Below are 21,162 nucleotides of genomic sequence, written 5' to 3'. Positions count from 1 at the left end.
AAGCACTTGCACACGTATTTGATAAAACATTTTCACCATTCCCGGCTACTGTTGAAGTCGACTGAATCAAATAAGCTTTTCTGTTGGACCGAAAGTGGTCGGTGATTGGGGTTTTTTAGTATGCTCCAAAGTATGTTGTAGTAAGGGTTTGAGCCGTTAGATTCTTGGTTAAAGATTGAACGCTAAAATTTGATGACCCAAAATTATGTTGAGAATACATTATAGCAGAGTAAAACTTTTGTAGCCATAAGATGAAATTAACTATAAATGAGGGGTTTTAGGTTCGATTATCGCCAAAGACGAATTTGAATCATATTATTGTGAGGATTATTCCACTCTTCCGCCTCTAAGGGTAAATAACATCGTTTGTTAAAAAAAAAAAATTCTGTTAATAAATCAAAGAAAAACAAAGGGACATAATTGGAAATGGGGCCCTTATGCTAAAGTGGATCCAAACCCATATGTTATTCAAGGCTCCGAACCCGGTGAAAACAAAGCAACCAAATGACACCGGGTCCCCAAGTCGTATATATAGCACGTGGCGCCCAAATTGTCGTCCTTTTCCAGTGCACACACAGTTAGCCCTAGCGCGAGCGCGAGAGACACACCCTCTCAAATTCAAGCTCGGACCATATCCTCTCCGCTCTCAATTCAAACCCACACAGAGTCTCAGTCAGCTCTTCCTTCGTCTGCGTCTGCGTCTCTGCAACTGCAATTCTTCTTCGTCCTCCTCCTTCTCCTTCTTCTTGCCGTTTCTTCTGCTTGTAGCTCCACTGGAGGTACAGATTTCGAGCTCGCCGTAAAACCCTAGCACCATGTTTGTTTATTAATGAATTTAGGGTACGGGTTTGGGAGATGGTATAAGGGAAGCGTGGACTGTTGTAGGTTTTGCTGCGGTTTTGGAACTGATGAAACTCAAACGCCAGATGATTTAGGCTGGAATTACGAATTAGGGCACGGTTTAGTTGCTTTAGTTTTGTTTAACTCTGCTTTTAGGGTTTTGGGATTGGTAATTCGTTTAAAATGGGGTAAAATTGAAGGTTTTGGTTACTTCAATTGTTAGAGGTGTTACAAATCTGGAAATTTGAGAAACTATAGTTTCATGAGAACTCAGTTTATTGGAGAATTATGTTTTGAAAATTTGGTTCTATATTGGGTTCATTGGGTTTGTGCAAAATATAGAAACTATAGAGTTTAAAATGTATAAATTTGGTTACTTTCGGATAACTGCAGGCTTACTGGTCTAGTGCTTAGAAACTAATTGTTTTGTTCATTGATTTTTTCCGAATTGTTGCAGATATCGCCAGAACTGAGGTTTACCCGTGAGGTTATTCGTGCTACGTTGTCTGGTTAGAAGAAAGGTCTGATGGATTTTGACGAGTATGATTATTTAGAGAAAACAGTTGAAAATCCTGAACCACCGAAATCAAAGGAACCTGCAAATGGTGGTGAGGAAACATTGAAATCTGGAGAGAAAGGTCGCAGCCGAAGTTCAAAGCACAAGGGTGACGAGAAAGGTCACGATGAGGAACGTCACTCAAAGCGCTCAAAATCTGGAGACGAGTCACGTGAACGTGATAATGATCGACACAGAGAGAGGGGATCTTCTCGTCACCGCTCACAGTCAAGAGACAGAGAAAAGGATCGCCACAGAAGTAGCCGGGATCATAGAGGTAGGGAAGACAGAGAAAGGGAGGAAAGAAATGGTAAGGAGAGAGATAGGGACAGAGACAAAGAGCGGGATCCTGGTCGTGATAGAGACAGGAGAGAACGTGACCGCGAGGGTGACAGGGACCGGGAGAAGGATAAAGAGCGGTCACGTCGAAGCAGGAGCCATTCAGAAAGGCATCGAAGTGATCGGGATGAAAGAGAAAGGAGCCGGGAGGTGGAGCATAAAGAAAGAGACAAGGAGAAGGATTTGAGGGAGCGGGAAAAAGAAAATAGGTATTCTTTCGATTCATATAGTTTAGCCGTTAAATTCTTTGTTAGGCTATATAGTTTATTTATGGATAACCACCATCCTTTGTAGCACAGTGGAGATTACTGATGGAAAGTCATTGCATGAGCTTATTACTATTAGTGCATATTAACCGCATAAGTGAACCTTAAATTATTTGCAGTTTAACATAATTTAGATACTGAACTCCATTTTATAGAAAGTTCATATGCTACTTGGGTGAAGACGTATCAACTTAGGCATCTTTGACTTGTTTTTCTACCCTCTAAACTTGGATTGGATTGCACTAATTAAACTTGAGGAAATGTTATTGTTTCTCATAATAACGTGCCTTATTTTGGAAGTGGATGCATGTACCTATTTATAAAATGTTGGGTGGAGCTCTTCTCCTGTTCCCAGTTGATTTAGACAATAGTTCTTATGAGACACCATCGCAGCCCTTTTTTTAGATATGCATTTCAAGGGGATTGCTTTTGGAATAATGCTAGTGCCTTTCTATTTTATGAAATCAGGGATCTAAAGGATGTTAGTTTTACCAGTTCAGGAGTGTATTATGCTTTTAATTGAGGATCAAAAGAATATAACATACTTCAAAGAATAATGCACCTCTAAGTATGGTTGATGTTAAATTTTGGACCTCTGAAATGTCTTGGAACAATGTGAGCAGCCACTGTTCCCAATTTGTTGAAATTATGATTCATGGACCAAGCACTCTTCAAAAAGTTATGGTGGAAGAACAATTTGTGTAAATCTGTTATCGAGGCCGAAGACATTTACTGAGAATCCTTAGTCAGAATTTTGTTGGTGCAATTTTTGTTACTAGTGCCTACCAAACCTTTTTGTGGCGTCAACATCTTCTAGTTTTGCTCTTTTTATTTTTCGTCATTTGTATGTATGCATATTTGTATGCAACAAGTTCAATGGGCTGTTTTCCATGAGTGACATTGTTGTGGATTACATAGGTGTTGGACCTGTGACAGGCATCTGTATTTTCCTCCACCCCTTTCTCTCACTTGTACGTGCCATTTATAATGGCAGCATTTTTGGTTGTTTGGGTAATGTAGTTGTGTTGCTCGGTGCACTTAAGTATCAATATGACAATTTTGGGAAAGGGCTGATGGTTAGGATGGTTGTGTTTGTGTATTATATGCTATATTTGCTCTGTGGTGTCCCAATGTCATCACAAACCCATGAATTAGGATTAGGGTTTCAGGCTAAACTGATCCAAATTGCTAATACAATTTTCTAGATTGAAGTTCATTTAAGTTTTTTGTTTTTGATGTTTCTGAAACTGGAGAGCTGGTGAGCTGCTTTGCATTTATAGTGTTGGTAAGAACCTTGGGGAGAAATTTATCCGCCAAAAAGAGAATCCTGTTCATTATATTAACATTTTAAGTTAATGGAGACTCTGTCTGCAGAAAAAAAAATTGCATATGTCCAGCTACGTTTTGGTAACTAACTTTCTTTCTTTTTGCGATGTGGTCAACTCACTTGACAGCAGTGTTTCAAAAAACTAGTTTTTCTGGGGTGGGGCTATGAAGAAAACGCCTCTGCCCAGCAGGAGTGGACTATAGACTAGCCTAAATGCCTAAGCTAGCGCCTAGGCGACCTGGGCCTTCGAATTTTTTTTTTTGTAAAAAACCCAAACCCAAAACAACGTTGTTTTGGGCAGGGTTTTTATAAAATTCATGCTAATTTAATGTTTCCAACTTAGTTTCTATTAGTTTATTATGACTTTATGGTGTGAATTTGAGAAATAATAATAATGGTCAAATATTTGATTGCTTGACATCCATGCTTGATTGTTTTACAAATTATTATATTTTATAATTACATATATTAAGTACTATAATAATTTTAGGTACTGTGAGGCTATCGCCTAGGCGAGGGTATTCATGAAACGCCTTGGCTCGCCTTCGACTTTTAAAAATTGCTTAACAGTGAACCAGTTGTGTACTTATTTGTAGTCTCTGATTGCTCAACAGTTTGATAAGTTGCTTGCCTTTTGTTTTTATTCAGCCTAGTTTCACATGGGTTCTGTGCTGGATGTGGAACTGTATCCATCTTGAACATATAGTCACCTTTTCTGTGCCATAGATTGTTATTTCTTTCCTCCCAAGTGTTTTCCAGCTTGGATAAGTGGGTTCATGCTATTGTATAAATGAATATTCTCAGTTAGTCATACTTAGCTTCATAAGTTACTTGTATTTAACACCATTAGAAATTCTGAATATTGAACACTAGATTCTGGGAACTCGCAGATATGCTAGAGCAATCATCAGATGGTCTTTCTGGCAATTGGGCCAGGCACAGCTCAGGTCATGGGTCTTAAATGTTTCTTCTAAACTTTGTGGACTCTATTTAGAAGCTTGCAAAGCAAGATTGAGGGTTCAATGTTCGAGAATTTGACCACGGTGGTGATGTCATGTAATGCTTTTCGTTATCGTCACCCTCTGAACTCCGTTGCTTAATTATATTTATTCTGTTGCAGAAATGCTGGTGGGGGGAGAGATGGGCTTTGCTTAGAGAAGCACCTCATCTTCTGATTCTTGTGGGAAATTCAGTTTACAGTGGTTACTATTGGCTGTTATTTTCTTAGTGTATATATGTACTGTTATTTTCACGTGTTTGATTGCTTGCCTTTAGGGTTAGGCTGACCTTTGCGACCTTTGGAAGATATTTTTCTTCTTCTTTTGTGATCATTGGTGCTGGAGAGGACTTTTGTGACCTTTTTGCAAGCTTAGATACCTGCTATTATTTTACCCAATGTGTCTGTGTATATGTACAAAAATTTATACTCACATACAAGCTTTTATTCCCTGATATTAGAAATTTATGCAGATTGCTCATCTTACAGGTCTCACTTTGGAAATTGGTATTTTTCAGGCTCTTTATGAGAGTCACGGTTAAAAAAATTGCGTCATTTTAAAGTGACGTTTGGGTGTGACTGCAAGTAGATATAGTATGTGTTTTCAGTTTATAGGGTTATCACTTTGCTTTGTGTGTTTGTGATTCTTTTTCTGGGACAAGTGCTTCTAACAGGTTCCAAATAATTGCAACTAGGTCCTTTGGTACCGCCATCCATACAACTTGATGGTGCTGTTTCATTTAACATTATATTGTGCATAGAAGGTACCAATCTGTTAATCCATTTTTTGAAGTTGGATTGCATGCATTACCTTCTTAGTAATTAGCGTCAATATTCTAATTTCACTCAATTGACATGTTGTACTCCAGGTTGGTTTTTATTATATATTTGATAACAGAATCCTTTCTATGTATCATTCAGGTTGTTTTCTTTACCAAATTAAGCGATTTTATTTTGATCAATTTCAGGATCCGAGGATGCTTTATGTTTGATCTTTACATGTTCTTCCTGGACGTATTTTCCAGACATTAATGTTTTGTCAATAACAATACAATTGTTTGTCAATTTCTCATTTTTGTGTTGCAGAAGACATAAAGACAAAAAGGAAGAAGGGACAGAACCTGAGGCTGATCCTGAAAGAGATCAGAGGACAGTATTTGCGTATCAGGTATAGCAAATACGTTGGTATATGCATTCTGTTGTGTTATGGTAAAAGTTCTATCTTCCAGATTCTTATGTCTTAACAACAACTTTTGGTGAACAAATTTGACAGATTTGTCTGAAGGCAGATGAAAGAGATGTATATGAGTTCTTCTCAAGGGCTGGGAAGGTTTGTACATTTCACATTTATCCATATCATGTTCATTTAACAAATCATAGACGGTAAAGATTCTACACCTTTTAGCTAAAGGGACTTCTTGGTTTGAATGCATTATATTTTGTACCTTATATTAATTATGTAATTGCAATATTTGTAACAAAAACAGCTTAGCATCTAACATATAAACATACATGCTAGAAAGATGTACTGAGGAACTGTATCTTTTACCATATTCTAGACAGTTTAAATTTGCTGTTGATTCAGTCCTTGCTTTAACTAAACTGATAACCTGGAAACCCATAATGATTTGATATTCTAATTAAGCGTTTCTGTGGCTGTAGTTGTAAGTGTATTTCTGTCACTGTTTATATAATAGCTCTGATTTGTGTTTCAGGTCCGCGATGTACGTCTTATTATGGACCGCAATTCAAGACGTTCAAAGGGAGTTGGGTAGGTTTTTGTCTATCTTGGTGGCAAAAGCTGTGGTCATTAAGAGAAATTGAGTTAAATTATAGGGTTTAAGATGGTGTGAAAGTTTAAAGTCATTTGGTTTTGTTGACAAGAAGCTATGGATGCATTTATGTGCAAATAAGACTATCCTGTTCAAAGTCGATTGATCACTGTTGGAATTTGGTTTTGGAATGGCTGCCAGTTCTTCCTTCTCAAGGGGCTTACATTCCTTATTTACATTTTATTGTACAGTACGTGGCTTCATTAGATCATACACAATGTTAGAATTTTGCACCATCATCATGGGAAATTTACAATGATACAGATCTGCTTTGTCTAAATGCAATGCATATAGTGTAGTTATTCCAGCTGGTCAAATGATCATAAAAAGGACATTTTTCTCTCCTCTTATGTAAACTATGTTTGGAACTTGCAGTAAAATCTAGCTAACATGTATCTGTATGGGCAGTTAGGTTTAAATCATTCAAGAATCTAATGTTGTCTAGTTTGCAGGTATATTGAGTTTTATGATGCGATGTCAGTACCTATGGCGATCGCACTCTCTGGTCAGCCTCTTCTTGGTCAACCAGTGATGGTGAAGCCATCAGAGGCTGAGAAGAATCTAGTTCAGTCAACAACATCTGTTGTCACTGGACCAGGTGGGATGATAGGCCCATATTCTGGTGGAGCTAGAAGGCTGTATGTTGGAAATCTCCATAGCAATATAAAAGAAGATGATCTCCGCCAGGTGAGTACTTTTGTGACTTGATTCTCATGTTGGAGTCTCATTATGTTACATAATCGAGCTTGCTCTTGGTGATAATTTTTTTGAGCACTTTTGTTCACAGTTCTTTTTTTTTTTTTTTTTGGAAGTATTGCTGTTTTTTGCAGTTTGGCTCGCTTGATTATTTGAACCTTTAATATTTGATATGTATACAGGTTTTTGGAGCATTTGGTCCTGTAGAACTGGTTCAGTTGCCTCTTGATGAAACTAATAACTGCAAAGGTTTTGGATTTGTGCAGGTCTGTTTTACTAGAACTTGCATCTTAACCAACTGTGGATATAAAATAAGCATATCTGTCTGTATGGCGGTTCATTATAGCTTCAGTTGGAGATTAGAATTGGCTTTAAAATCCCACCCCATCCCCACCCAAAAAAAAAAAAGTCTATTTGCACCCCCCCCCCCCATCTCTCTCTCTCCCTTTCTCTTTTATTTATTGCAGCATATCACACCAATTCCTTTCCAGTTGTCCTTATCAGATGCTTTATGTGCAAGTTTATTGGATAAATCAAATTCATTGAATCAGTTACTTGCATGCAGTTTGCACGTCTTGAAGATGCTAGAAATTCTCTGAGTTTGAATGGACAATTGGAGATTGCAGGTCGAGTAATTAAGGTAATGGCACTTTATCATATTGTTATTGTACTTCTTTCTCCAAAAGATATGCTTGCGTTGTGTACTCTTTCCAATTTCATTAATTAGGCCGTGTGGTAGTTTGATGCTTATAGTGGCATGAGTGGTGCTTGGTATGTTTGTTCATCTCAGCTGGTCAATTAGTGATGCTTATACTATGTGATAGCGTATTTGCTCAGGTTTTCTTAATATGCACATTGAGTAGCACATAAATGATGTGGTATGTTCACATTAATGGTGCACGTAATTATTTAGATAACTACCAGCACTAATTGATGATACCATTAGTATTGTGACTATTGTCTTAAATTAGTGCAAAAGCCTTTTTGCTTTTGTGATTCAAAATATTTGAATGTTTTGTGGTGATGTGTCAGTTAACTGCTATCATTTTGATTTTAACTGGATGGATCAGAGGGGCACTTAGACTGTTGCTTATTTACCTCATTTATTTATTTATTTAGGTGTCAGCTGTTACAGACCAAGCTGGAATGCAAGATCTTGGAGCAAATGCTGGTGATTTTGATGATGATGAAGGCGGTGGCTTGGTTAGTAATATCGCTTATTTCAGATGGCTTGTGCTTGATAATTCAAAATAACACACCATTCATGAATTATGTTAATGTTTACTGGTTTCGGTGTTTTTTTTCCCTTCTTGTTGCTTTAACTAGAAATTTGTACATTGCCTTGCAAGCCATTGTTGACATCAGCACTACAAAGAATGGGCAGTTTGGAATAGAATGAGATTACTAAAGAGTATCTGTACTGCATAATTTTTTGCTTGACCTAATTGAAGGTACTTGACATGTTTTGATAATCTTAACAGTCATTGAATGCGCGCTCTCGAGCCATGCTCATGCAGAAATTGGACCGTAGTGGAACTGCACCAAGGTTTGTCTTCTCTGAGCACGTTAGTGTATTTTGATTTGTTTTCATTAGTCTTACATTGGCTTTGCTTGCAGTATTGCTGGTCCCTTAGGCACACCTGTTGTCAATAGCGCAGGCGTTTCCTTACCGATGGCACCAATCCTGGGAGCTGCACCGGTGGTTTCTTCTCTTGTTCCTCCCATTGCCTCTATTCCTGGTTTTGCCGGACTTGGTGTTGCAGGGCTTCAAATTCCGACAGCTACTCTTCCTTCTGTAGACACAATTGGTGTTCCAAGCGAATGTTTACTGTTGAAAAATATGTTTGATCCCACAGCTGAGGTTGGTGGTGGATTCCTTTGATAAATATAGATTTTTCTGATTCTTTTTCAAATTTTCTTCTATACCGTTTATTTAACTTCTTGTCTTGGTTTTTGAGCAGTCGGAACCAAACTTTGACTTGGACATTAAAGATGATGTTCAGGATGAGTGTTCGAAATACGGTACTTTGAAGCATATATATGTGGACAAGTAAGATTTATTTGCATTATTTGTATGGCCCTTCCGCTCTATTGTATACATCTAACTCACATTCTTGTCAATAAGCAGGAATACTGCTGGACATGTGTACTTGCGATTTGAAAATACACAAGCTGCTATTAGTGCTCGGCATGTTCTCCATGGAAGGTGGTTTGCTGGAAAGATGATCGAGGCAACGTTCATGGTAATTCATATTTTTGGTGACCACATATGTCATTGATTTTGCTTCGTATTCTGTTTTATGAGAATGTCTGTTTATTCGTGCAGTTGCCCCAGACCTACGAGGCTAAATTCCCGGAAAGCAGATAGGATAAGGTAGCAAATGTAGAAAAAGTAGCCGGTGTGTGTATGCCTTGGCGGTAACCTTTAAATTTTGGTCCAATTTTCGTGCGAGCGTTTTAATGAATTGTTATCGCAAGGGCTGTCCGAAAGAAGAAGGGATGTCATTAGGTAACTTGGAAATGTTTACAGCCAGTGTCAGTTTACAGAATACGGGTTTGTAGAACGATTGACGTTCTCATTTGTTGAATTTTCCAGTTTGCGTTTTTGTTTTGGTCTTGGTTAATGGATGGGGTGCTGTAACTAGATTTGTTCAGTAAATTGCCTCATGGCTGAGGTCCTGTATTTGCTAGTAAAGAAGGATTTCAAATATTCTGTCGTTATGAAAGTTTCACACTTGACAAGCTGAAGAAAATTGGACATCGAAATGTAGTTTTTGGGTCAGAGAAATGGGGCTTGTAGGCTTGTAGCTGAAATGGTGTAACTCTGATTTTTGTTCACCTGACTAAAAGAACAAGGGTTCCCGTTTGACACTAGTTTCTGCCAAAACGTAATTAGAGTCGTGGCGAAAATGTCTGCGGATGAGGACTTTTCTGTTCGGCTACTCGGAAATGGCTGCTAATCCCTCAAATTACTACAAAGTATTTGGTAGCGATTATTTAAGACAACTGTGATTAGTGCTCTAAAATTTTTATTACTTTTCATAAGTGTATTTGTCTTTCTAATTATAAAATGTTTGGAGTGTAAAATGAAATTTTTTGAGTGCCAACAACAATTTTCTTATTTTATTAGGGGTTTTATAGTGCCTCCTGTACAGCTTTTGGAAAAGCTAAAAACACTTTACGACAATCAAAAGAACTACTTCACAACGCACTTTCAAATACATTTTCAGAAATGATAATGTTTTGGTGATCAAAATTTTTAAATCAAATGATGTGATTGTTGATGATTTGATTATTACTTAAACATTGATTAACGTGCTTATTTTCTATTGTTGACGCATCATTTGTTTGTAAATTTAGTTTAAATCATGGAACCGGATCCCCTCTAAACCCAAAGGAATTGAGTCCAATGATCAAAATGATTCGGAACATTGAAATTTGATCCAACGGTTACAATTATTATAACTTTTAGGGGCTCCTTGTTTGTAGCAGTTGGATCAGATTTCAATGGCTCGGATCATTTGATCTCAAGGCAAAGTTCATTTGGGTCCACAGAGGGTCCGGTTCCTAAAATCATTACTTTTTAAAAAATGATTCTAATAAAAGCGCTCCTAATAAATCATTACTTTTAAAAAAATGATCATTTAATCTGATTTTGCCTCCGCCTCCTGATTTTCTCTTTCGTGTGAGAAAGGCAATCAATAATACAAGAAGGGGAAAGTGAAGCCAAACACTACTATTGACGTCAGCCCTTTCGTCAACTCGATCATGCCTATCAAATATAGCCACACATACATCCATCCATCCATCCATCCATCCATCCATCCATCTCATAATTTCATTCTTCTTTTTTTTGCACACATATACATACATACATACATATATATATATACACACACACACATACATCAAAAATAGAGAGTAGAAGTGAAAGCAAAAAGCTGAATGGAAATAGCAGAAGACGTTGTCATTGTGGGAGCTGGACTTTCTGGCCTCGCCACTTCCTTAGGACTTCACAGGTTTCTCTCTCTCTCTCTCTCTCTCTCTCTCTCTCTCGCTCGCACACACAAGACAAATGCATGGTATCCGAAAAACAATTTGGGTATCATATTGGCTTAATTTGCTCCTCTGTGGACTGTTTGCTTGGCTATGATTTATAAGGAAAATTGAAATTTTTGGTGCACAGGCTGGGCATTAGAAGCTTAGTGCTGGAGTCATCTGATAGTTTGAGGACAACAGGGTTTGCACTCACAACATGGACAAACGCCTGGAAAGCCTTGGATGCCCTTGGTATTGGCGATTCACTTCGCCAACAACATGTCACGCTTGATGGGTAATTGTGTTTTCACAACATTCTTTGACATACAGTTTAACATGTTATGTTTTTCGATTATCGATCAAACATATGCTTGTTTAAACGCATTGTTCACTGTGTAACAACGTAACATATCAATCCGTCTAGCAAGAGAACATTGCTCCTTTTAAAGTTCGACTCTTTATAAGCATTGTTTCGTTTGAGTGGCCATGTCCAAAAGTTGATCAACACTTGCCTTTGATAGTCTAGCTAGCTAGCTAGTATTTTTTTACCAATCTTGCTCAGACGGTAGACAATGACTCCTAGTCAGAATTTTTTAGTACTTGCTGTTTTACATCGAGATATATGCATGAAACTGATTGCAGAGTTTCGAACGCAGGAATGTAACATCCTCGAGAATTACAGGGCTTCAAACGTTTCAGATGTCATTTGATGCCAAAGGAAAACAGTAAGTTTACATATGTAGCTGTCTCCTCTGTAACCGTACTTTTCCTTCTGCATTCATTTCAACCCCCAGATGTTGTTCTTTGCTTTGAACCCCAATGGAATATCACGTGTATATTTATTTTATTTGTATTGCTAGTTCCCTACTTGTAACATGCAATTCAAGTATTCCATATGATTGAGATTGTAAATGACACGCAGCGGAGACCATGAAGTTCGTTGCGTGAAAAGGAACTTGTTGTTGGAAGCCCTAGCAAATGAACTCCCAAATGGCACCATCAGGTTCTCGTCCAAGGTGGTTTCCATTGATGAATCAGGCTTATTTAAGCTGGTGCATCTCGCTGATGGCACCGTCCTTAAAGCCAAGGTAGGTAGACTTCTCTCGCCTTTTTATCGCTACTTTTTCCTCTTCGTAAAGACAAACCATGACTAGTTTGCATTGTGCTGACAACCTAACTCTAATTGCATGTGATATCAATGCTTTGATTGAAATGAATATATAGGTCTTGGTAGGGTGTGATGGAGTGAACTCTCTGGTGGCAAAATGGCTTGGCTTCAAGCAGCCTGCCTTTACGGGAAGATCTGCTGTTAGAGGTTATGCCAACTTCAAGAGCAGTCACGGGTTTGATCCTTTGTTTATGCTGTACTTTGGAAGTGGTATTAGATCGGGCGCCATCCCCTGCGATGATAAAAATGTTTATTGGTTCATTACTTGGTCTCCCTCCAGCCAAGGTAATTAACCTTTCACAAAATCTCGAGACTTATTTGCTTCCGTGCTTCCTTTCAATACCTTGAAGGCTCAAAGTTAGAGCGGATTTGTAGGTTTTGCATCGTTTCTACCACATTAATGTAGAGAATGTGCTTCAGAAATTGTTTTCAGCTTTCAATCTCACTACAAAAACTACGAATAAGACAAACGTGACAATGTTTCATACCATGACTTAGCATCTCAGACAACATTCTCGTTGCAATTCAGAAACTGTATCAATGTGTGTCACATTTTTCGCTAATTCTTCATGTCTTGTAGAGAAAGAGCTAGAAGAGAACCCAGGCCAACTGAAGCAATACATGTTAAGCAAGCTCGGAAAGATACCCGATAAAGTAAAGGCTGTAGTAGAAAACACCGAACTGGATGCTTTTGTATCCGTTCCATTGAGATATAGACATCCTTGGGACATTCTATGGGGAAACATCAGCAAAGGCAATGTTTGCGTTGCAGGAGACGCGCTCCACCCCATGACCCCGGACATTGGCCAAGGCGGGTGCGCTGCATTGGAAGACGGTGTTGTGTTGGCAAGGTGTCTCGGTGAGGCCTTGTTGAAGAGCTCACGGCACGAAACAAAAGATAAGGCGGGTGAAGAAGGAAAGGAAGAATATGAGAGGATTGAGACGGGGTTGAAGAAGTATGCCACTGAGAGGAGATGGAGAAGCTTTGATCTGATCAGCACAGCTTTAGTGGTTGGTTTTTTTCAAGAGAGTGATGGGAAAATCATGAACTTTTTGAGGGACAAATATCTGGCTCCAATTCTTGCTGGGTTGCTGTTGAAGAAGTCTGATTTTGATTGTGGGAAGCTCAGCATCTCTTAAAACAATGTAGTTCTTCTGTATATTAATTTTCATTTGACTTCCAAGTAATCTTACTTATATTGGAATTATATTAGTAAAAGACCTTTCTTACCCTACTTGTAATTTTGTCACTACTATGAAAAAGAGTTTTAATCATATTATATCACAATTATATTAGAGATTTGTGACTAAGTTTAGTTTAATTTTTCGTTTTCAACTTCAACCGCAAAGAAAATTCGAACTTGAGACTTTTTCAACATTAAGAAGAGGAATACCGCCGGACTGAGTTTAAACCGAGAATATTAATTATCCTAGTGCTCAACTGCTAATAACATAAAGCATTTTGTGGAATTATTGCAGTTTGATTGCCACCTATCTCCTCCAAATTGTGGCTTATGGCTTCCACCAAAGAAAAGTAATCCCAATATCCCATTATGACAAAATTATCCTTCATAGTTGCCCTATAAACCTTTTCCACAATCATATTTTTCATTTATCATAGTCAATTTTGATAACAAGCTTAAATTCAAGAAGCGTAGACATATTCAATATGTATATGAACTCGGAATTTCGAGGGCAAAACAGCAAGATGGAGTTTTCTTAAGGGAGTTTTAACGAAAAGCCCGAGGTACGGTTCATTTTAATGAAAAACCACATTTTTACACTAAAAAGTCAAACCTGATACTATTCACTTTATCCTTTATTTTGTCCTTACCGTTAAAACTCAAAGTTTTAAAACCATTTTCATTAGTTTCTTTTTTCTTAATCATTATCTACAAGCCCTTTTCACAAAATCTAAAAGGGTAGTAAGGTTGAAAGTTCGTTGTTGTCAGTGTCACTTGTCCTTAGTGTTCATCCCAATCGTAATCCCATTCGTCATCATCCCACAATGACATATCCAATTGCCGCCGCAAATTATGGAAAAATTCTTCCATGCTACATAAATTTTAGCATTAAAATGATGCGTAAATAAACTTCCCAAAGCATTTCGTCACTTACTATGCCATTCCTCGTGGCTGGATGCCATGGTATCTACTGTAAACCTTTTCTCCTTTGAACCTGATACTATTCTGATACTATTTACTTAAGGGATGTATGAAAGTGTTCCAAAATTATGATTTTATGTATTATTCTGAAATGAAAAAAACTTTATGAATTAAATGTTGAAAACTAAAAAAGTTGAGGTAATAACTGAGATTCATCCCACAAAATAATTTAAGATTTCTTTATTTTCTATCTTGTTCTCTTCGAAAACACACAGATGTTTGCGAAAGTAGAGTTTCAGACACCATCAATCTCTCTACTTCCCCTTGGAATCGTCAAATCCCACCTTCCGTTGATCTTGTACTGTAATCCAACTTATTGAATAACCATCCAACAGAGCAACTCCGAAACGGCGTCAATAATATCATCACTCATGGAAGTAGTAGAAGAAAGTGTTGTAATTGTTGGAGCTGGAATTGCTGGTCTTTCTGCAGCCTTGGGGCTTCACAGGTTCTCTCTCTCTCTCTTCAAGTTTTCAGATTGATCTGGATAATAATATGTTTTAATTACTACTATGTACCAAAACTTGTTAATATGATTAATTGCAAATATGTTCACTCAGACTGCAAGCAATAAGCAAAATTAATTTTGTTTTTGCTGCAGGCTGGGGATTCGGAGCTTAGTTTTAGAATCGTCGGATAGTTTGAGGACGACCGGGTTTACTTTAACAACATGGACAAATGCATGGAAGGCCTTGGATGCCCTTGGCACTGGTGATACTCTTCGCCAACAACATGGGGCACTTCGTGGGTAATTATATTCCGACCCTACCTCATCTCTTTCTTATAACTACTTGTTGTGGACAGTTTTGATATGTTATGTTATCCAATGGTCAATCAATCTAAACCCTCATGAACGCCTGTTTTGGTGCGTGCCTTGACACCTTGAGATCACACATACATATACAACAGAACGCAGTCTCTGCCTCCGGCCTTATATTCGATCCATCTCCTTTTGAACTATTTTGTTCATGTGCGAATTAATTTCGATATATAGTATCAAAAATGAATAAGTGACATAAATTATATACCCTTTTGTTTGATGAATAAGTAAAATTATTTCAGCAGGCAGTGTAGAAATGATTCCGTGTGATGCTTTTTTTGGCACGGAACTGAACGGTGCTGTGAATGCAGGAATGTGACTTCCTCAACAATTTCTGGGCTTCCTGTGTTTGAGATGTCATTTAAGGCCAAGGGAAAGAAGTAAGTTTTCCAAATATATACTTAATCCCCTCAATAGCTTACATTCCTCCAGTTGCTGCATCTCCTTTTTCGCATGCTTTTCAGCCCCCCAACATCGTTCTCCAGCTTCTTGATGCAAGCATGCTCAGATATAATTGAGATTTTACCATGATGTGCAGCGGAGATCATGAAGTTCGTCGCGTGAAAAGGAGATTGCTTTTGGAAGCCCTTGCAGATGAACTCCCTAGTGGCACCATTAGGTTTTCATCCAAGGTGGTTTCCATTGACGAATCAGGCTACTTGAAGCTGGTGCATCTTGCTGATGGAACCATCCTCAAGGCCAAGGTATTGTTGAGAGCATATCCCACATAGGGAATGTAGAGCCTTGCCTTACTGTGTTTCCTCTTCATCGCTATCAATTAGTTTTAGGTTCCACGCTCTAGTTTTTTGAACTCTATGTATAGGTATCTTTTGATCTAACTGCTTATACATCAATGCCGTGATTGAATAGGTCTTAGTTGGGTGTGATGGAGTGAACTCCGTGGTTGCTAAATGGCTAGGGTTCAAGCAGCCGGCGTTTACAGGGAGATCTGCCATCCGAGGCCTTGCCAACTTCAAGAGCAGCCATGGTTTTGATCCCATATTTATGAAGTTCTTTGGAAATGGTATTAGATATGGTGTAATCCCTTGTGATGATAAAACTGTTCATTGGTACTACACTTGGGCTCCTACCAGCCAAGGTAAGCATCTCACACCAATTTTCAGACTTTTTTGCTTACTTCCTATTATTTAAGCCAAAAGTTTTGGCTCTCAATCATCCTTGAAAGTAAGTATTTTTGTTCTCAATTCAAACTGTATTTTCTGCTACTATGTAGAGCGAATGCGTTCCCTTTCTGCACCCGAGTTCAAATTTTCTCCCCGTTGTTTAGACTATTTTAAAGAATAATATCACTTGTTAAGAAAAGATGTCAAATGTGTGTCACTTTTATTTATTTATTTTTCATGTCTTGTAGAGAGAACTAGAAAAAATGTCAAATGTGTGTCACATTCTCGTTGCAATTCAGAAACTATCAATGTGTGTGTCACGTTTTTTTTGCTAATTCTTCATGTCTTGTAGAGAAAGAGCTAGAAGAGAACCCAGGTCAACTGAAGCAATACATGTTAAGCAAGCTCGGAAAGATACCCGATAAAGTAAAGGCTGTAGTAGAAAACACCGAACTGGATGCTTTTGTATCCTCTCCATTGAGATATAGACATCCTTGGGAGATTCTATGGGGAAACATCAGCAAAGGCAATGTTTGCGTTGCAGGAGACGCGCTCCACCCCATGACCCCGGACATTGGCCAAGGCGGGTGCGCTGCATTGGAAGACGGTGTTGTGTTGGCAAGGTGTCTCGGTGAGGCCTTGTTGAAGAGCTCACGGCACGAAACAAAAGATAAGGCGGGTGAAGAAGGAAAGGAAGAATATGAGAGGATTGAGACGGGGTTGAAGAAGTATGCTACTGAGAGGAGATGGAGAAGCTTTGATCTGATCAGCACAGCTTTAGTGGTTGGTTTTTTTCAAGAGAGTGATGGGAAAATCATGAACTTTTTGAGGGACAAATATCTGGCTCCAATTCTTGCTGGGTTGCTGTTGAAGAAGTCTGATTTTGATTGTGGGAAGCTCAGCATCTCTTAAAACAATGCAGTTCTTCTGTATATTAATTTTCATTTGACTTCCAAGTAATCTTGCTTATATTGCAATTATATTAGTAAAAGACCTTTCTTACCCTACTTGTAATTTTGTCACTAGTATGAAAAAGAGTTTTAATCATATTATATCACAATTATATTAGACATTTGTGACTAAGTTTAGTTTAATTTTTCGTTTTCAACTTCAACCGCAAAGAAAATTCGAACTTGAGACTTTTTCAACATTAAGAAGAGGAATACCGCCAGACTGAGTTTAAACCGAGAATATTAATTATCCTAGTGCTCAACTGCTAATAACATAAAGCATTTTGTGGAATTATTGCAATTTGATTGCCGCCTATCTCCTCCAAATTGTAATGCCACTATGGCTTATGGCTTCCACCAAAGAAAAGTAAGAGTAAATTGTAGCAATGGTCCCTCAACTTTAATCAAATTGAAGCAATGGTCTCTCAACTAAAAATTCATTACCATTGGTCCATCAACTTATCAAAATGTGTAGCTATAAGTTTTTTCATCAATTTCGTCAAAATAATAACCATTTATATAATTAGGGTCTCTCAACTCATCAAAGTGTGTAATTATGGTCATTTTTGTTAACTACGTCAAATTTTTTGTCAAAACGAGTTATGTTGGAAGGACCATTGCTACAATTGGGTTAAAGTTAAGGGATCATTTCTCCAATTGAATTAAAGTTGAGGGACCAATGATAATGGATTTTTAGTTGAGGGACCATTGCTCCAATTGAGTTAAAGTTAAGGGATCATAGCTACAATTTATTCGAAAAGTAATCCCAATATCCCATTATGACAAAATTATCCTTCATAGTTGCCCTATAAACCTTTTCCACAATCATATTTTTAGTCAATTTTGATAACAAGCTTAAATTCAAGAAGCGTAGATATATTCAGTATGTACATGTCGGAATTTCGAGGGCAAAACAGCAAGATGGAGTTTTCTTAATCATTATCTACAAGCCCCTTGCACAAAATCTAAAAGGGCAATAAGGTTGAAAGTTGGTTGTTGTTAGTGTCACTTGTCCTTAGTATGTCATCCCAATCGTAATCCCATTCGTCATCATCCCACAATGACATGTCCAATTGCCGCCATAAATTACGGGAAAATTATTCCATGCTACATAAATTTTAGCGTTAAAATGTTGCGTAAATCAACTCCCCAAAGCATTTCGTCGCTTACTACGCCATTCCTCGTCTTTGGGTGCCTAGGTATCTACCGTAAATCTTTTCTTGTTTGAACCCCGCCCTTAACTTTATTTAAGGCTATGCCATCCCCAGTAGAGAATTCCACAACATGCACATTAGGAATTCTAATATTAAATTTTATGAATATTGGATGATTTGGATTGGATTTGATTATTATTTTCAGAGGAATGTTAGGCAAATCAATTTTTAGACCAAATTTGAAAATCATGATCACCACATGAAATAAATACATTAATCGACACTTAGGTCATAATTCAATCTTGAATAATCATGTCATATGGTTTACACAATTTGATCTAAATAGTTAGTCTTCTTAAAGCATCTCCAAATAAGATGTCAAAACTGTCACATAGATACAACAGTAAAAATGACAACAAACTTTTTTCAATCGAAACTTCAGTTTCCTACGTGGCGCTGAGTTATTTAAAGGCAAGGCCATCAAGTGTCGAATTCATTTAATAATTTTTTTAATAATTGTGAAGCAATATATAATAAATGTAATTTGTATTCCAAGAATTTGATTGGCTATCTCAATAATTAGACCCCACAAAAGGATAAAAAAAATTATAGAATGACATACTATTTAATATATCGAGTTTAGCAAAAAATTATACAAAATGTCAAACTGCCATATAGGCCATCAAATTTCATTTTGATGTTTTAAATTTGACATCTTATTTGGAGATGCTCTTAGCATTACGCTTATTTTGATTGTATCTCGTGAATCCATATCATTCAATACTCATAGTAATTAATGTTACGTTGCATGAAAGTGGAATCCTAAATTATGACATTGAACCCTAAAACTCAACTCTAATCTCACTTTGCATCTAAATCTCAAAATGTCTCGCTTAACCCCCTAAATGTCAATTTTGCGTCTCATTGTTCCTCATTCTTACGTAAAAAAAAAAAAATCACGTTAAACTATCTGATATGGCAAAGCGGAGCATCTGTGTTAGCCTTGTCACTTCCACGTACACAAAGTTAATTAAAAATAGGGTTAATCTCAGTTTATTACCCTGAAGTTTCTTGACTTTCAACATTTAATACATGAAGTTTTTTTCATCCCAGAGTGGTACATAAAGTCATAGTTTTGAGAAACTTTCATACATATGTTAAGTTTGCTGTTAAACTAGCCGTTAACTAGTGACGTGGCGCTCACGTGGACAATGACTAGGCATCACGTGTCATAGGGGCCCACATAAATATTAAAAAATAAAAAAATAAAAAAAGTTTCTGGGTTGTCCCATACCTCAACCCCTAACCCCCTCCCTCATTTCTCTCATCTGCACACCCTCTTTGCACACTCACCCTCAATTCCCTCTCCTAAACCCTCAACATCATTAATCTCTATTTTCTCTCTCAAACCCTCCTTTTTCTCCTCCATTTCACAACCTCATTCACTCCCTCAGACAACTACCTCATCAACTGCAGTTCACCCTTCAACTCCTCCATCTTCAACCGGGCCTTTTTGGCAGACCCATACAGATCCATGCCGGGCTCCATTTCGATCGCTGACCAAAATCTATCTCCCAATTAGACCCACCTCTACCGCACGGCCAAAACCCAACATCCCTTCCCTTTTCTCCCGCTTCGACGCCGTCACTAAGCTTGCCTTTAAATGTGACCATAGATCTGCGATCGTTGGCAATGAGGAAATGTGGGTCCGGCTGATTGGACACTCACGACGGTGATTTGACGAGGTGAAGGCTCAATTGCGATGACATTTTTCTGCGATTTGCGCTCGATGAACACTTGGGCTGCGACGTTCTGGGGCTGAAGATGGAAGACAAGGTAGAAGTGGGGTGGGATTGGAGAAGGGGGTGAGAATCTGCTTGTGGAGACAGAGATGGATGACTACGATTGGCTACACACCAACCCCATCCCATGCCGCTGAAGCTCTGCCTGAAAATTGGGTTATGTAAATTTTTAGGGTTTGAAAAAAAAAAGCAAGAAAAAGGGACAAAATAGAAGGAGAAAAAGAAGAATGAAAGAAAGAAAATATGGGAGATGGAATTAAGGGTTTAGGAGAGGGAATTGAGGGTAGGTGTGCAGAGGAGAGAAGGGAGGGAGGGGGTTGAGGGTTAAGGTAGAGGACAACCCATAAACCTTTTTTTAATTTTTAAAATTTTTTTTTAAATTTTTTAATATTTATGTGGGCCCCTAGACATGTGGCTCTTAGCCACTGTCCACGTAAGCGCCACGTCATCAGTTAATGACTGATTTAACATCAAACTTAATAGATGTATGAAAGTGTTTCAAAATTATGACTTTATGTACCACTCTGAGATGAAAAACACTTCATGTATTAAATGTTGAAAACCAAGAAACTTCAGGATAGTAAACTGAGATTAATCCTACAAAATAATTTAAGATTTCTTTATTTTCTATCTGGTTCTCTTAAAAAACACACAGATGTTTGCAAAAGTAGAGTTTCAGACACCATCAATCTCTCTACTTTCCTTTGGAATCGTCAAATCCCACCTTCCGTTGATCTTGTACTGTAATCCAACTTATTGAATAACCATCCAACATAGCGAGAGCTAGAAGAAAGCCCAGCTCAACTGAAGCAATATATTCTAAGCAACCTTGGAAAGGCACATGAGAAAGTAAGAGAAGTAATAGAAAGCATTAACTTGGATGCTTTTATATCATCTCCACTGAGATATAGACATCCTTGGGAGATTTTTTGAGGAAACATTAGCAAAGGCAATGTTTGTGTTTCCGGGGACGTTCTCCACCTTATGACACCAGACATAGGCCAAGGCGGTTGCGCTGCGTTAGAAGACGGCGTTGTGTTAGCAAGGTGTCTTGGAGAGGCCTTGTTGAAACACTCAAGGCGAGAAAT

General features: G+C 37.9%; 3 protein-coding genes across 5 annotated transcripts; all 3 read left to right on the top strand.

The window, feature by feature from the left end:
* Positions 1–539: 539 nt before the first annotated feature.
* Positions 540–9,563, top strand: LOC103440796 (uncharacterized). Its single transcript, XM_029102206.2, has 14 exons — positions 540–779; positions 1,298–1,944; positions 5,412–5,493; positions 5,599–5,655; positions 6,041–6,096; positions 6,610–6,844; positions 7,036–7,119; positions 7,419–7,493; positions 7,973–8,056; positions 8,335–8,399; positions 8,471–8,714; positions 8,815–8,903; positions 8,982–9,096; positions 9,180–9,563. The coding sequence occupies exons 2-14, from the start codon at positions 1,367–1,369 to the stop codon at positions 9,219–9,221; spliced, it is 1,806 nt and encodes a 601-aa protein (XP_028958039.1). The 5' UTR covers positions 540–779; positions 1,298–1,366; the 3' UTR covers positions 9,222–9,563.
* A 1,114-nt stretch (positions 9,564–10,677) lies between these two features.
* LOC103440876 (monooxygenase 2-like) lies at positions 10,678–13,334 on the top strand. Of its 2 annotated transcripts, none has more exons than XM_029102205.2 (6): positions 10,678–10,872; positions 11,040–11,186; positions 11,548–11,616; positions 11,814–11,979; positions 12,116–12,344; positions 12,640–13,334. In XM_029102205.2, the coding sequence occupies exons 1-6, from the start codon at positions 10,799–10,801 to the stop codon at positions 13,197–13,199; spliced, it is 1,245 nt and encodes a 414-aa protein (XP_028958038.2). In that variant the 5' UTR covers positions 10,678–10,798; the 3' UTR covers positions 13,200–13,334. The 2 variants fall into 2 exon arrangements, with proteins under 2 accessions (XP_028958038.2, XP_070678526.1); XM_070822425.1 differs by having other exon boundaries at positions 10,865–10,955.
* A 760-nt stretch (positions 13,335–14,094) lies between these two features.
* Positions 14,095–17,240, top strand: LOC103440793 (monooxygenase 2-like). 2 transcript variants are annotated; one of them, XM_070822424.1, is made up of 7 exons: positions 14,095–14,206; positions 14,440–14,672; positions 14,826–14,972; positions 15,356–15,424; positions 15,583–15,748; positions 15,915–16,143; positions 16,521–17,240. In XM_070822424.1, the coding sequence occupies exons 2-7, from the start codon at positions 14,596–14,598 to the stop codon at positions 17,078–17,080; spliced, it is 1,248 nt and encodes a 415-aa protein (XP_070678525.1). In that variant the 5' UTR covers positions 14,095–14,206; positions 14,440–14,595; the 3' UTR covers positions 17,081–17,240. The 2 variants fall into 2 exon arrangements, with proteins under 2 accessions (XP_070678525.1, XP_008377723.3); XM_008379501.4 differs by lacking the exon at positions 14,095–14,206 and having other exon boundaries at positions 14,298–14,672.
* The last annotated feature ends 3,922 nt before the right edge of the window (positions 17,241–21,162 follow it).

Source organism: Malus domestica, chromosome 05 (genome assembly GCF_042453785.1).
Source record: "Malus domestica chromosome 05, GDT2T_hap1".
In the NCBI taxonomy this organism is placed as follows: domain Eukaryota; kingdom Viridiplantae; phylum Streptophyta; class Magnoliopsida; order Rosales; family Rosaceae; genus Malus; species Malus domestica.
Note: the sequence above shows the minus strand (reverse complement) of the source record. Positions and strands in the feature narration are given on the sequence as shown.